Genomic DNA, 13,212 nt, shown 5'->3' with positions numbered 1-13,212 from the left:
GCGCGACGCTTATATTTGATCCCGCCCCCTATCGCGATCACGTGGCCGCCACAGGGTCGTTGTATGGCTGTCGGGTGCTGCACCGAGAGTTAAAGCGGTTGGATCGCTGATGGCGCTTTTTGCTACCGTTTCCTCTTGCCGGATGTGTAGTGCCCCGGAAAAGAAGCTCCGGTGGCAGAATGGAGCCGTATATATAGGGTTGACTTGTAGGTGTGCCTTAAGTGGTGACTGATGCACGCACGATCGCTAGCTTATTTGAAGGGAAAGTATCTTCTGGATACTTCCCCATGTTACGTTGAGATACGTGTACTTGTAAAGTAAAATCCCGCCTTTAAAAGGCGGGATTTTACTTTACAAGTACACGTATCTCAAGTTAAGCGGATCTTCTTTCATTTACTTTTCTGACTGCACGATTCCACGTGTGTAGCAAGAGGACGCGAACATCAAGAAAACAGACAGATGTTTCTGAGATCGAGTATGATTGTCATAACCAGAGTGCAGAACTCCGGGCAACCGCGAGATGGCGGCAGAGAGCCAGAGCTCTCCAGCACTTCAAGAGCTACTACTTCTTGTTCCTGCCAGGTTTTTTTTTTCTTTTTGCTGAGATGATGGCAGCCTATGAAAGAGTGAAGAGAAATTAATGCTCTAGCATCTAGTCTTTTTCCCGTTCGAGTAATGGGGATTTGCAGGTCTTGAGTCGGTATATTCCGTCAAAGTTGCCCAATTTTTAGGCAAGAGGAGAAGAAATGCCTGCTTGACTACGAAAGGAAGAATGGTTGGAAAGAAAGTTCTATCATACGTGGTTCTTTTTTTGGGGGTGGTGGTCTTTTTTTTGCATGCCACCATTATTGAGTTGAGTGGTCTTATAAATCCAGTAATATTTTTTTCTGAATTTTTTTTTTAAAAATGAGCTTTTGTTGGTCAGAGCTTAACAATCTAATTACCGGTATGTGCATGTCTATTCAGAAGGTCCTTTCAAAGGGGAGAGCAGGTTGATCAGCATGATGCTTTCTAAATACATTATAGTGAATGCTTACTCCTCCACAATCACTCAGTCAGCACAATCAGTTGTTGGTGTAGGGTTCCCTCACTGAATAGTATGCTGTCACCTCAATTCTGTCTCCAATCTGAAAGAGCAGATGGGACCTAAAAGTGTACCATCTGCTATCCTATCTTGTGTCCTATCTTGTGTGACTATGGAGATGCAAGTTTTGTCATTTCATTCCGAACTTTTTTCATTCTAGCAGACAAGATAACTTGAGTTTTACAAACATCTCTGGCATGTACCGTAGTTGCTAGGATAAGCAGAAAGGGTTGCCATCACATCTCTTCCCCCCTCCCCTGGCTTGGCCTACATTTCAAGACAGGAAGTGCTGCTAAGAGGATCATGATTTGCTCCTGCTAGAATATCTTGAATATATTGGCCCCCAAATAAGTGATGTTTGTAAATAGCAAACAAGATTCTAAAACATGAAGACATATAAACAAGATAGCTAAAACATGAAGAATGGTTGCAGGAATTGGATTTGTCCAGTCTAGTGAAAAGAAGGACTATGAGTAACGGGATAGCAGTGTTCCAATATTTGAGGGGTTTCCACAAAAAAGAGGATTGAACCTATTTTCTAAAGCACCAGAAGGCAAGACAAGAAACAGTGAATGGAAACTAATCAAGGAGAGAAGCAACCAAGAAATAAGGAAAAATTTCTTAATAGTGAGAACAATTAACCAGTGGAACACTGGTCTTGTCTTTAAAAGTTGTGGGTGCTCTATCACTGAAGGATTTTAAGAAGAAACTCGACAGCCACTTGTCTGGAGTGGTATAGAGTTTTCTGCTAAAGAAGGTGGTTGGACTAGGAGATCTCCAAGGTCCCTTCCAACTCGGTTATTCTGTTATTTGGAAAGGACACATCTGCAATCTGGAAATATTCCTTGATCTTCTGCTGTTACTGGATTTGCAGATGATAGGAGTAGAAAGGAGTTATTTTGTGGGGCTATTATAACTAATACATCTATATTGCTGTATGCCCAGGGTTAGACCAGCATATACATCCCTCCCACAGAAAATAGGGACAATAGGGATCTTGCCACTTTTGTCTAAATTAGAACAATAGCATAAAGAAGACCTGCAGCACATCCACTCTGCTGAAATTTACTGAAATGACTGGAGGCAAGTGGTCCCTCAGGTATCCAGGCCCAATGTCATACAGTGATTCATAGGTAATAACTATCCCCTTGAATTATGCTCAAAAGCTGATTACAATTTATACATAAAGGGAATATCTTAATTTTTAATCTTTCCCAGAAAAAAAATCCCAATTTCAGATTTCCTCAAGGTCCAAATTTGCCTCCAGCATCTAGAGAGTTAATGTGTGTCTTGCACATACCTACTGAGTTAATGCGTGTCTTGCACATACCTACTGAGATGTGAGCATAACTGAATGTATAGTGGATTGCAGCCTAAAGATTTTGGATAACTGCCTGGATGCACTGGGATATTCACTCATGCAAGGAAGTGGATGTAAATCCATACATGGAAATACATGGCACTCTTTTCTTAGCAGCTTTTTCCTTTTCCAAAATATCAAGCAATGCATGAATGCCTGACGTGCAGGTGGCTTAGAGTAAAAAAATCTGGATTTATTTTGATATTGACCATTACATAAACTGTTATTGACGTTCCAAATAGATATTTTCTCCATTTCAGAAGTGCTCTGAAAGCAGTGAATCAAAAATCCCTCTCTCTCCCACCCCGCAACAATGTGGGCTGGAGAAAACGGGCAGAAACTTGCTGAAGTGGTTGTATGATATTGGATGTATACTTTGGGGGGGGATTGAAGCCCACTTTCCCCACTCACATTTTTATTGTAGTTTGCAAAGTGAAGCAAGAGAGTGTCAGAAGCTGAGAAGTAGCATGAAACAATTACTTTAAAAGGCAAAATTGTCATTGAATAACCAGCATCAAATGTGTGAAAATATTCTTGGGAGCTGAAATGGAACTATTTCTAGGTAAGAAAGAAATATTTTCTAGGTAAGAAAATTTCTAGAAAAGAAAAAAAATCTTTCTAGGTAAGAAAGAAATAGAACTATTGCTTTCTAGGTAGAGCAGAAGTGGTAGGCTAGAAAGAGATTGAATCTTGATTCTATTTTCATATCTCTTTTACCTGGATTTAAAGTCAGGGTTACGATTTTATCCCCCTTACCTGTATTTAAAGTTAGGTTTGACAGTACTTGAGAAAAAAAGGCAGATGTGCAGAACTACAGAATGTTGTTGTCCATGGTGCACAAAAAATGTTATCATCTCTCTGCAAACGTGTACTTTCCAGTTGTTGAACTAAAACATTTTTCACTCTCTGATATTATGAGCATTATGCTGTGCGAGGATAATTGTCAGGCCGAAAACCAAGAATGACACGTGATTTTTTTCAAACAGAGTTCTTTATTGTTCCACACCTATAGACAAAAATCTTGCCAGACTGGGCACTCTATCTGCATCTACAATATATTCTGTGAGGGGCTTCACCCTCTTTCTCATACTGGGCTGAGTTGACTCTTATTCCTTTGCATTCCTTGTACATTGACTTATGACTACAATCAAGCCCCAAAGTTGCATTACTAATCAAGACAGTTGTTAAGTGAGTTTTGCCCCACTTTATGTCCTTTTTGCCACAGTTATTAAGTGAATTACTGCAGTTGTTAAAGTTGTGACACGGTTGTTAAGTGAAACTGACTTTCCCATTGGCTTTGCTTGTCAGAAAGATACAATAGGTGATTGCATGGCCCCCAAGGCACCGCAACTGTCTTAAATACATGCCAGTTGGTACATATCGAAGTTTTGATCATGTGACCATGGGGATGCTGAAATGGTCAGAAGTGAGAAAAAAGATCATAAGTCACTTTTTCCAGGCCTTTCTCACTTTGAACGGTCATTAAGCAAATGCTTATATGTAGAGGACTACTTGTACATTTTATTTAGAAATACAAGTCACATTTGTTTCATTATTTATTTGTTAAAATTAGATGTATTGAAATACACATTGGTCCTCAGAGTTTTAAGTTTTGTCAACTGCAGCCCAGCTGACTTTGGTTTCTATTCTGTGTCAAGTTGGAATAAAGAAGTTTGAAGCACAAACCGTTTGAGACTGAAATCGTGCCTAGCAAACAGCTTTGCCAGAAAAAAATGAATAGGACATCTTTGGGAATCTTTATCATGATCTCCTCTACCTGTACTTTTCCTCAGTTCCTGCAAGCAAACAGCTCCTAGTCCCAGTATACACCGGGATCAAGATTAAGAGAGAACACAGAAGTCGATGGGGTAGCTGTAGAAGAGCTGAAAGTGCGTAGTGAATTATACCAGTCTTCATGACTACAAGGGCTTTGAGGGTGATGGGGGACAGAACAAGGAAAAGGGGCAGAAGTAGGAGAGGGGGGTGGTAGAGTGTAGGTGGAAGGGAAATGGGGTAAATGAGGATGTGGTCCAAGTGTGGGGGAATATTGGTATTGTCGAGGAGGAGGAGGTACAGGAATGGGGCAGATAGAGAGAACAGCAGGCGTGGTTTGCTTTGGTAGAGCCCGTTCTTGCTTTCGCTGCTTTGCCCGACGGTTCTGGAACCACACCTGACAAAGACAGAGCAAAAATAAATAATACAATAAGGGCAAAATTATAGAAGAGCCATGTTTGTCTAAAGGGCCACAGGAGGTTCTTGGCAACTACTGGTATTTTGCATTCTCAGCTGAAATCCTTTACAGATTGGTAAGTGATTTAGCTGCTACTTCATCATATAGATTGTGAATGCCTCAAATGTATGCATGACATCAAATATTTAAGGTTAAATGGATGCCAAATTTCAAGCTGATTAACCCATTAAGAATTCTTAAAGATTAAGAAAATACTAAAATATTACTGGGGAATAAATTCACTTAGAATTCAAAATATAAAAGGAAAGCATGTGGCTTTAAATAGTTAAAAATCAAACATCCTTTCACTTGTGGTATGTAGCAGGGATGGGCAGTGAGTGGGTGGGCACATGATTAATGAGCCTCAGTTTCTTGTGGTCCTTGGCCTAGCAGCCTCATATTAGCAATGAACTCACATCTCTAGCAAACACAGTATCTTGCTTGCCTGACAGCCATTTGAGAAGTAAAAGAAGAAGGGTTGCCAGGAAATATTTTAAAGGGGAATAGATGGTTCTGTCCATGTTCTGTGAATGGTATCCAGGGTGAATTTCCATTAGCACTCCTGGTGGAAAACAGATTCTTTGATATAAAGCAAGGGACAATCCATGGCTGCTTTATTTACCCAAATTCTAAAAAGCCTTTTCAGGCTAGTTTAATATGTCTAAGTAGCCCATTAATCAGAAGTTCTCTGGCTCTGTTGATCAGGTACCTGGATGCGAGCTTCATTGAGTTTAGTAACCCTGGCCAGTTCCTCTCGGCAATAAATATCAGGATAATTATTTTTTGTAAAAGCTGTCTCCAGATGGTCTAGTTGGTCCTGGCTGAAGGTAGTGCGGTGTCGACGGCGGGTAGGAATGGCAGTTGTATTCAAGGAGTCAGGGTCTGCAGGAGAACGCAGGGAGCCTCCAACCAGGCCAGGGAATTTCTTATAGAGGGATATGTCAACATCTGGAAAGAAATAAGAAAATTCCCTGATGTCTTATTCTTCTAATCTGCAAGGAACCTCTTATTTCAATATTCCATATTCAGAATATTCAGATATTCTAAATGTGACCTGCTGCAATTACCTGAATAATTCCCATCCTTGTGAATGTGGTAACCAGTACTTTGGTGAGGTAACTAGTACCTAGTACCATATCCAGGAGTATCATTCGTTATACATTGAATAGGAGCACAAAAGCTTTGGAGATGGATTTATAATAAAGGTAGGGCCTTGTCCAGACTGTCAATTCCCTCATCCTCTTAGGTGTTATATCTAGATGACTAGTTTTCCCAAAATAAACACTGGGACCCAATTTACATAGTTATTCATGACTATTGATTATTTAATTTCAAAAAAGTCCTGCCCCAAAAGTACAATAACAAAAAAGAAAAAAGGTCAATGTTTAGAAAGGCTTTTCTATAATGAAAATGACTACTAGTTCCATGAATGTTGGGTCCTATCATATTAATTCTCAGTCACTGCAATCTCCTGACTTTCCTCAGAAGTCCTAGACAATGAAGCTTAGCAGACTTTACATATCTTGAGGCTAGCATTTTCAACATAAGAGCAGCCTCAAGATATGGAAATGTCTTTTACTTTAAGTCAGGTACAATGAAAAGTGACTCAAATTTGCTCACTTATGGGGTACAGATGAAAGGCTGTGGGCACACGGCCAAAACAAGATGTTGTAAGCATGTTTTGTCATCTTGATTAAATGCAAATGGGGAAAGCCTCACTGGGCTCTGAAGAAATGAAGTTTCTCCACTAGCAACTGGGTCTGTGAACTTCCATTTTTAATATAGTACTATAAAGGGCAGCAGGGATTGTAAGAAACTGGCATAGCAATCCACAGATTTGGAATGCTGCTGTCATCAGGAAGACCTGAATTAACATGATCATCATGAAAAGGTCTTCCCAGGCCCCCACAAACCAGAAGCTAGTTACATCATTCAGAATATTCCCCTACTTTATTTATTTACCATATTTATAGACCTTGTAGTCTATCAGATTCTGAGTGGTGTACAAAAACAAAACCAGCCGAAAACCATACCTTACTTTCACTGGCACTGTTTAGTACAGCAAAATACCTCTTAAGAAAAGCCAACATGTTGTGTAACTTTGGCTAAACAGTTTATATTGTAATTTTTTTTTTTAATGCTGGCAGCTGGCAGCATCAGACACTGTGATATATTGATAAATGAAATCCTGTGGTAGAAACAGTATTTTTCTCTCTCAGTTGCATCTCACACAAATAGCTAGGATTAAAGCTTGGGAAATATGATGCTTCAGCCCCCACTCTCTGGCAGAACTTGAGATCGTGAGAGCCAAGGCAACACAATGGCCTTGCCTGAGAAACTAATTAATTTGGGTCGGCAATGTTGAGGAATTTGAGAATCTAGGTTTGGAGCCAAAGACCTTTCTCATTAAGAAGTGTGCATCCCTCACTTTGGGGAGGACTTGCACTGAGGATTTTATGTCTCCTAAGCACTTTCATTCTCCCCCTACTATCTTCTAGCTCTGGTTGAGGGGGCCTTCTGTGATGGGGAAAAAAAATTCCCCCTCCCTCCACCCAATGCCATGTTTTTGTTGAGGATGTAAGAAAGTTACCCAGCTTAACAGAGCTGCCAGCCAAACCACACGGAGCGGGACCATGGTCCTGTCCTGAATACAGGAATCCCAGATTAACCAACCCTGCTCCTCCAAAAGTCTGAGAAAGCCCTTTTCTAGGAACTACTAGGAGGTCACAGTGGTAAGCAGCCCTGTAGAATGTGGGTCCCCCCCGCTTCTGCCCCCATCATTGCAGTGCAAAGAGAAAGACGAGGCAAATGCAAGACACCCTATCTGGGGATTTTGTGTTGGCTGCAAGAGCAGAGTTGGACTCAGAGGGCAGAATCAATCAAAAGTGCAGATATTGCCTGGATATATGCCTTTTTATTGTGTTATTCTGTTCAAGTCAAATTTTGCTTTAGAAGAAATATATTGGTCAGGGATGTTTTAATTTGGAGTTCTGCTCTGGAAGAAAGAGTGGACCAGATAGCTAAAATGGCCTGCTTCAAATTTAAATAATGTAATTTCCAGTCATATTTTTGCTGTACTATACCTTGGGGAGATTAAATGGGAGGGAGGAGAGGAGAGAAAGAAGAAAGGGAAGGGAAGGGAAGGGAAGGGAAGGAAGGAAGGAAGGAAGGAAGGGAAGGAGGGAAGGGAAGGAAGAAGTGAAGGAAGGAAAGAAAGAAAGGAAGGAAGGAAAATAAATCACAGCAAGCATGGTTAATTTAATAGAGAATTAAAGAAATGAAATGAAATGAAATGAAATGAAATGAAAGCTATTTCAACCCCAGTGGTTTAGAAAAAAAGCATTCCTCAATTTATCTTGAACATGTTCATGGTCTCCTAACTACTACCTACCTGATCTCTCATTTGGGAATGGATCAGCAATGTGCTGACTCCCAGTAAGTACAACCCTGAAACCCTCTTCACACAGGCAAGCTTTCTCTTAAGTTGTTGGATGACCTGTTCTTCAACCTACCCTCTTCTACTCAATCTGCTTTGCATCTAGGTGCCCGTTGAATATCCCTGTTGCCCGTAGACCAAGGTTCTTCAACTCACCAGCTCTCTCAGGATATGCTTCAGTGAACCCCACACTCTTCCTCTTGCCTGCTTGTCCACCCTCCATCTCCTTTAAGATCTTCAGTGCTCCCCACTCCTAAACTTATAAGTGAACGCTGACGTCACCTTTTTTCACCTGACTGTGTGGGGGTGTGTCAGGGCATCTTGCAGATTTACTTGATGCCTCCTCTCTCTGGGCCTGGAGGGCACCATTTAATGGTGGAAATGTTCAACAAAGGGAAGGGACAAAACAAGACTAAGGAGCATGGAATATTTGAAATCCGGGCATGGCTGCAGCTTGGAAGTCAGTTTGTGTATCTATAAAGACTATAAAGATAGCTATCCTTTACACAGACTACATATGTGCACAGGTACTTTAGATGAGTCTTGGCTCAGCTAAAATTCCCAATAATTCCTTCTGGAGGCCAGGGTCTTTGTTAAAGAGTTTATTGCAACTCTCCGTTGAGGATAGGCTGGTGTGAGTGTGTTTTTCTTACTATTTTTACAATGTTCTCTGATTGATCTAGGAGCACTGAGGCATGCCAATCCCTGCAGGAATGGGTTGAACAGTTTCCCTGCCTAACAGTGCATTGGAGGCCCCTCTGTGGGTGGCTGCCCAGGACTGAGATAAGGTTCCAGCAATCATGGCTTTCTATTGTCAGGACAAATCCCTTGAAATAGCAGAACTACCAGCCTCAAAAGAAGACCCTGCCTACCTCACTACCTCCTACCTCTGCTGTTTTGACTTTAATTCATGGCCTCATGGCCTCACCACATTCAGATTCTGGATATCCCACACAGAGGCGGTGTGTCCCCAGCGGTCCAGCTCTTGTTATTCTGCAGGGCTTTAATATTAACAATTGCGCAGCTTAAGAACAAATCCAGGCACAAAAGGGCAAGATGGAAGCAAACAGGTCTAGCAGCTGTGTGAATGTGGAGATGTGCGAGAGTATAGATGTATAGATGTGTGAGAGTGGAATTCTCAATTAGTCCAGATTTGTGGGTAATGCTTTCTGACTATGGAATGAGTTTCAATAATGGTTTTTATCTCCTACTCAGCCAAATTGGTTTTTGCTTATGTCTGTTCCTTGGCTGCCCTGGCTGCCCAGGATAGAACAGTAATATAGAACAGGAAGGAGTGTGAAAGAGCTCCCAGTTTTTCAAATAGGCAAAATTTCATTCATAGGGTCAACAAGAGGCTAGAAGGCTGTTTTTCAGTTCCCTTGTATGCCTTTACCTCATCATTGTTTCAATGTGGTGAGTTGCAAAGGGGAAAGATGGGCTATGGGGTGGGCGGGGGAAACTATCACAGCTATATCTGTATCTCATTATGTTCAGTGGCCTTCCAGAAGCCAGAAAATAGATTCTAATTTACATGCAGATGGTAAACATAGAAGGCTACACTCATGACCTCTACATATCTGCTGGTCCTGTTTGGTTGAAAGTGAAAAATATGCACATATAACTGAATGCACCAGTCCTTTCCTGTCTTTTCTGCTGAGCATGAGATCATGTTTGAATAGAAGGTGGGGTTGCAATCTATCATCTTGAATTACAGAGTTTTCAGGGTGTTTCAGAACTTGGTAGTCTCATCTCTCCTTTTTATCATCTATATCACACAAATGAGATCATCCATCAGTTTGGGGTCTGGTATCATCAATAGGTGGAAGGTGCCCCATTTTGTACGCCTTGAATCTGAGCTGGCCAAGTGATGCTATCAGTGTCCTATCTCAGTGTCTGGAGTCTGGGTGAGCCTGGATGGGGAGGAGTAGACTCAAGCTCAATCCTGCCAAGATTGAGTGGCTGTGGATTTTGGGCCCTTGGAACTTGGGGATTTTCTGTCTTAGATGGGGTTACTCTTTCCCATTCAAAACTGGTGCTAAGTCCAGGGAGGACATCTTGGATTCACAACTTTTGCTTAAAGAACAGGTGAAAACTGTGACCAAGAGGTTGTTTACACAGCTTTTGTTAATCTGGTAGTTGCACCATGAAGTAAAAAGCTCCATTGGGAGCCCCTTCAGATGGTAATCCATATCCTAGTTACTTCATGGTTTGACTACTGCAGTGTACTATATGTGGGGTTGCTGTTGAAGGCCATTCAGAAGCTGCAGCTGGTCCAAAATACAGGCAGTGTTGGTCATGCTTCAATATGCCCATGTGACACAGTTTTTCCGTAGCCTGCAGAGTTGCTAGTAGGATTTTGGTTCATTTCAAAGTATAGCTTTTATAAGCTATAGGCTCTTCATGGCATTGGCCAGGATACTTGAGGGACTACCCATCTTTGATTATTTCTATCTGTATGGTAAGATTCCCACCCCCCACAATGTTTAAAACCCAGATGCTCCTACCTAAGCCTTGAGACAGAGTGCTGGTGGAGCCCTATTTGGCTGGCTGTTGAGCAGTCTATCCAAATGTTGAGATTCTTTTTATTGCTTTCTTGTTTTATATGTGAACCATCCATAGACATTTTAGAACTGAGCATCTTCTAAATCAATCAACCAATCAATCAACCAGCCAGCCAGTCAAATAATTCAGGGTTAGCTTCATTCATCAAAGTTAAGAAGATGGATTTTCAGAGGAGAGATGAAATCAGGAGTGGCTGCCATTGCATGAATATGACAGATGAGAATACCATTTCCCATTCCAAGAGGTTGGGCTTGAGGTGAGAGCAGATACAGGCTATGACATCAAAGGATGACCTCAGAGCTGAGGTTCTAGAAGTCAGGTGAACTGCCATCTCTTCATGGGGTACATTGGCAAGTGTGTCTTGCTGGGCCGATTAAGAACTTTGTTGTGGCCTGGAGAAGTTCGAGCTGGAAAGTTGGAGCCTCACTTTGTCAGCTGTCACTCAGAATCTTCTGGAGCTCTTGACTTGGCATCCACAAAGGATAATACCCTGAATACTTCTTCCTTTCATTTTACCTGGCTGCTATGCTAACTTGAAATTTGCTTGGACTTGACCTGCATGAGGCAAGTTATTTACTTATGGTTAATCATTCTGAACTTCGGGGCTGAGGTAAGAGATGGGCCATTGATAAAATAAGCCTTCCTCATTTCTTTGTCCCCCTCAGAAGGTGAAAATTATTGGGTTGTTGCCCTGCATCAGAAGCCAGAGGACTAGCTTGAAATATAAACTGCCTGCTGTAGATCACTTCTGTTGAGCAGCTCTTTCTACCTTTGTTGAGTGTGAGATGTACCTGTACAGTCAATTAAGTTTGGAAAAGCAGTATCCCTCACCATTTGTTGAAGTTGAGAGCAGGTGGAGCTCAGCAACACCTGAAAGGGCCTGGCAGGCATACCTCTGAATGTCCATTCACAGAGACTGGACAATGAGTGATTATACAACCATCCACACCACACTGAACTGAAAGTATTGCTTATTTATGTGTACCCATGATCTTTGTACATGTTTATCATTGAGTGCTGATGGGACGTATGATATCTGTATATAATTGTATATTCCACATCATAAGCAGAGGGCAGTTGATTTAGCCTGAGTTTCTTCCTTAGTGTTATCATGCAGTACTGTTTCTACCTCATTTCTCTATGGAACTGACTGGGACACCCATCAGGAGCATGACCAGTAGACCATAACATATAGTGATAATCATCTGATACGTATCCAAGTAAACCAGTGTATAAATCATATGCCCATTTAAGATATAACTGAAAGGGGCTAGGGTAGGCCAGGCCAGCACTTGAATCTGAAAGGTCTCCTAGTCAGATCCTGAAGTACATGAGTCTGTTTCTTTTAGCCTTGTACTGAGAGTTGCTCCCTGCAATCCCTTGTTCCGTGACTGTAACTAAGAACAGGGCTCTCCAACCTTGGCAGCTTTAAGACTTGTGGACTTCAACTCCCAGAATTCCTCAGCCAGCAGCTGGCTGAGGAATTCTGGGAGTTGAAGTCCACAAGTCTTAAAGCTGCCAAGGTTGGAGAGCCCTGACTAAGAACACTGTTGATTAGATCAGATTCAATAGATCCGTGAATTCATTGGAGCCCTACGCACAAGGGAGCCTTATGTCAGCAAATTCATCCTTAGTTTATGTTTGGATATCTCACCATAAAGCTTTCACTCATTGGTTCTTTCATTGGTGTTAGGGAGAATAAATCTCTTCTCTCTTTCCTGGGACATCTCTTCATCCCTTCACATAGAGAAAGACTGCTATCATGTCTCCACTCAATCTTCTCTTCTATAAGTTAAACATACCAACTTCTTAAAGTTGGTACTATTTGTAGGATTTAGCCTCCAAATCCCTTCATGTTTTACACACACACACACACACACACAAACACAAACACACACACAAAGAAAGTAATATGGTTGGGAAGATGGGCAGCCAATAAAATTTACAAATAAATAAATATAAAATAAGGAAGGAAAGGGAAAAACACAAAGAGAAAGAAAAAAGTGCAAGAAAAAAGCTAAAGAAAAATAGAAAAGGAAAAAAAAATACAAAGAAATGACTTCCAATACAGGTAGTCCTTGATATATGACCACAATTGAGTCTGGAAGTTTGCTGTAAGTTGTTGCAGTTGGGTCACCACACGACTTATTTTTATGGTGGTTGCTAAGTCAATCACCACCATAGTCATTAAACAAATCATGTCCAAATCTAGCTTACCCTCAGGCCTGGGCACATAGTCAGGTGTTCAGGGCCTTACAAAGGACCAGTAGGATTGGGGCCATCCTAATCTCTGGAGGGAGAAGTTTCCAGAGGGCAGGTGGTAAGGTAGAGAAGTCATATCTGCTGGTTCCCACCACCAATATTCCTTGGTTGACAGGACCCAGAACATACTGGCTGACCAAACTGAATGGGTAGAAATTATTGGGAGAAAACAAGCCCTCAGGTAACCCAGTCCCAAGCCATGCAGGACTTGAATTGTACATTGGCAACCAATGCAGTGCACATAGTGGTGCAGTGCACACAGTAACTGACACCATTTA

The 13,212-nt window shown here is 41.5% G+C and overlaps 1 protein-coding gene across 2 annotated transcripts in view; it reads left to right on the top strand.

Moving 5' to 3' along the window:
* The first annotated feature begins 8 nt into the window (after positions 1 to 8).
* The window catches only part of LOC113443434 (lysozyme C-like), a 29,061-nt gene continuing 15,857 nt past the window's right edge, over positions 9 to 13,212 (top strand). The window contains exon 1 of one of the 2 annotated variants that reach the window (XM_087925622.1): positions 9 to 187. In XM_087925622.1, the coding sequence (XP_087781748.1) occupies positions 110 to 187 (78 nt within the window). In that variant the 5' untranslated portion in view covers positions 9 to 109. Of the gene's footprint in view, positions 188 to 392; positions 583 to 13,212 lie in introns of those variants that run through there. The other variant, XM_026711640.2, reaches the window with a different exon arrangement.

The sequence above is a fragment of the Pseudonaja textilis genome, chromosome 2 (genome assembly GCF_049901715.1).
Source record: "Pseudonaja textilis isolate UNSWEBS1 chromosome 2, rPseTex1.2, whole genome shotgun sequence".
Taxonomy (NCBI): domain Eukaryota; kingdom Metazoa; phylum Chordata; class Lepidosauria; order Squamata; family Elapidae; genus Pseudonaja; species Pseudonaja textilis.
This window is presented reverse-complemented; position numbering and strand designations above follow the sequence as displayed.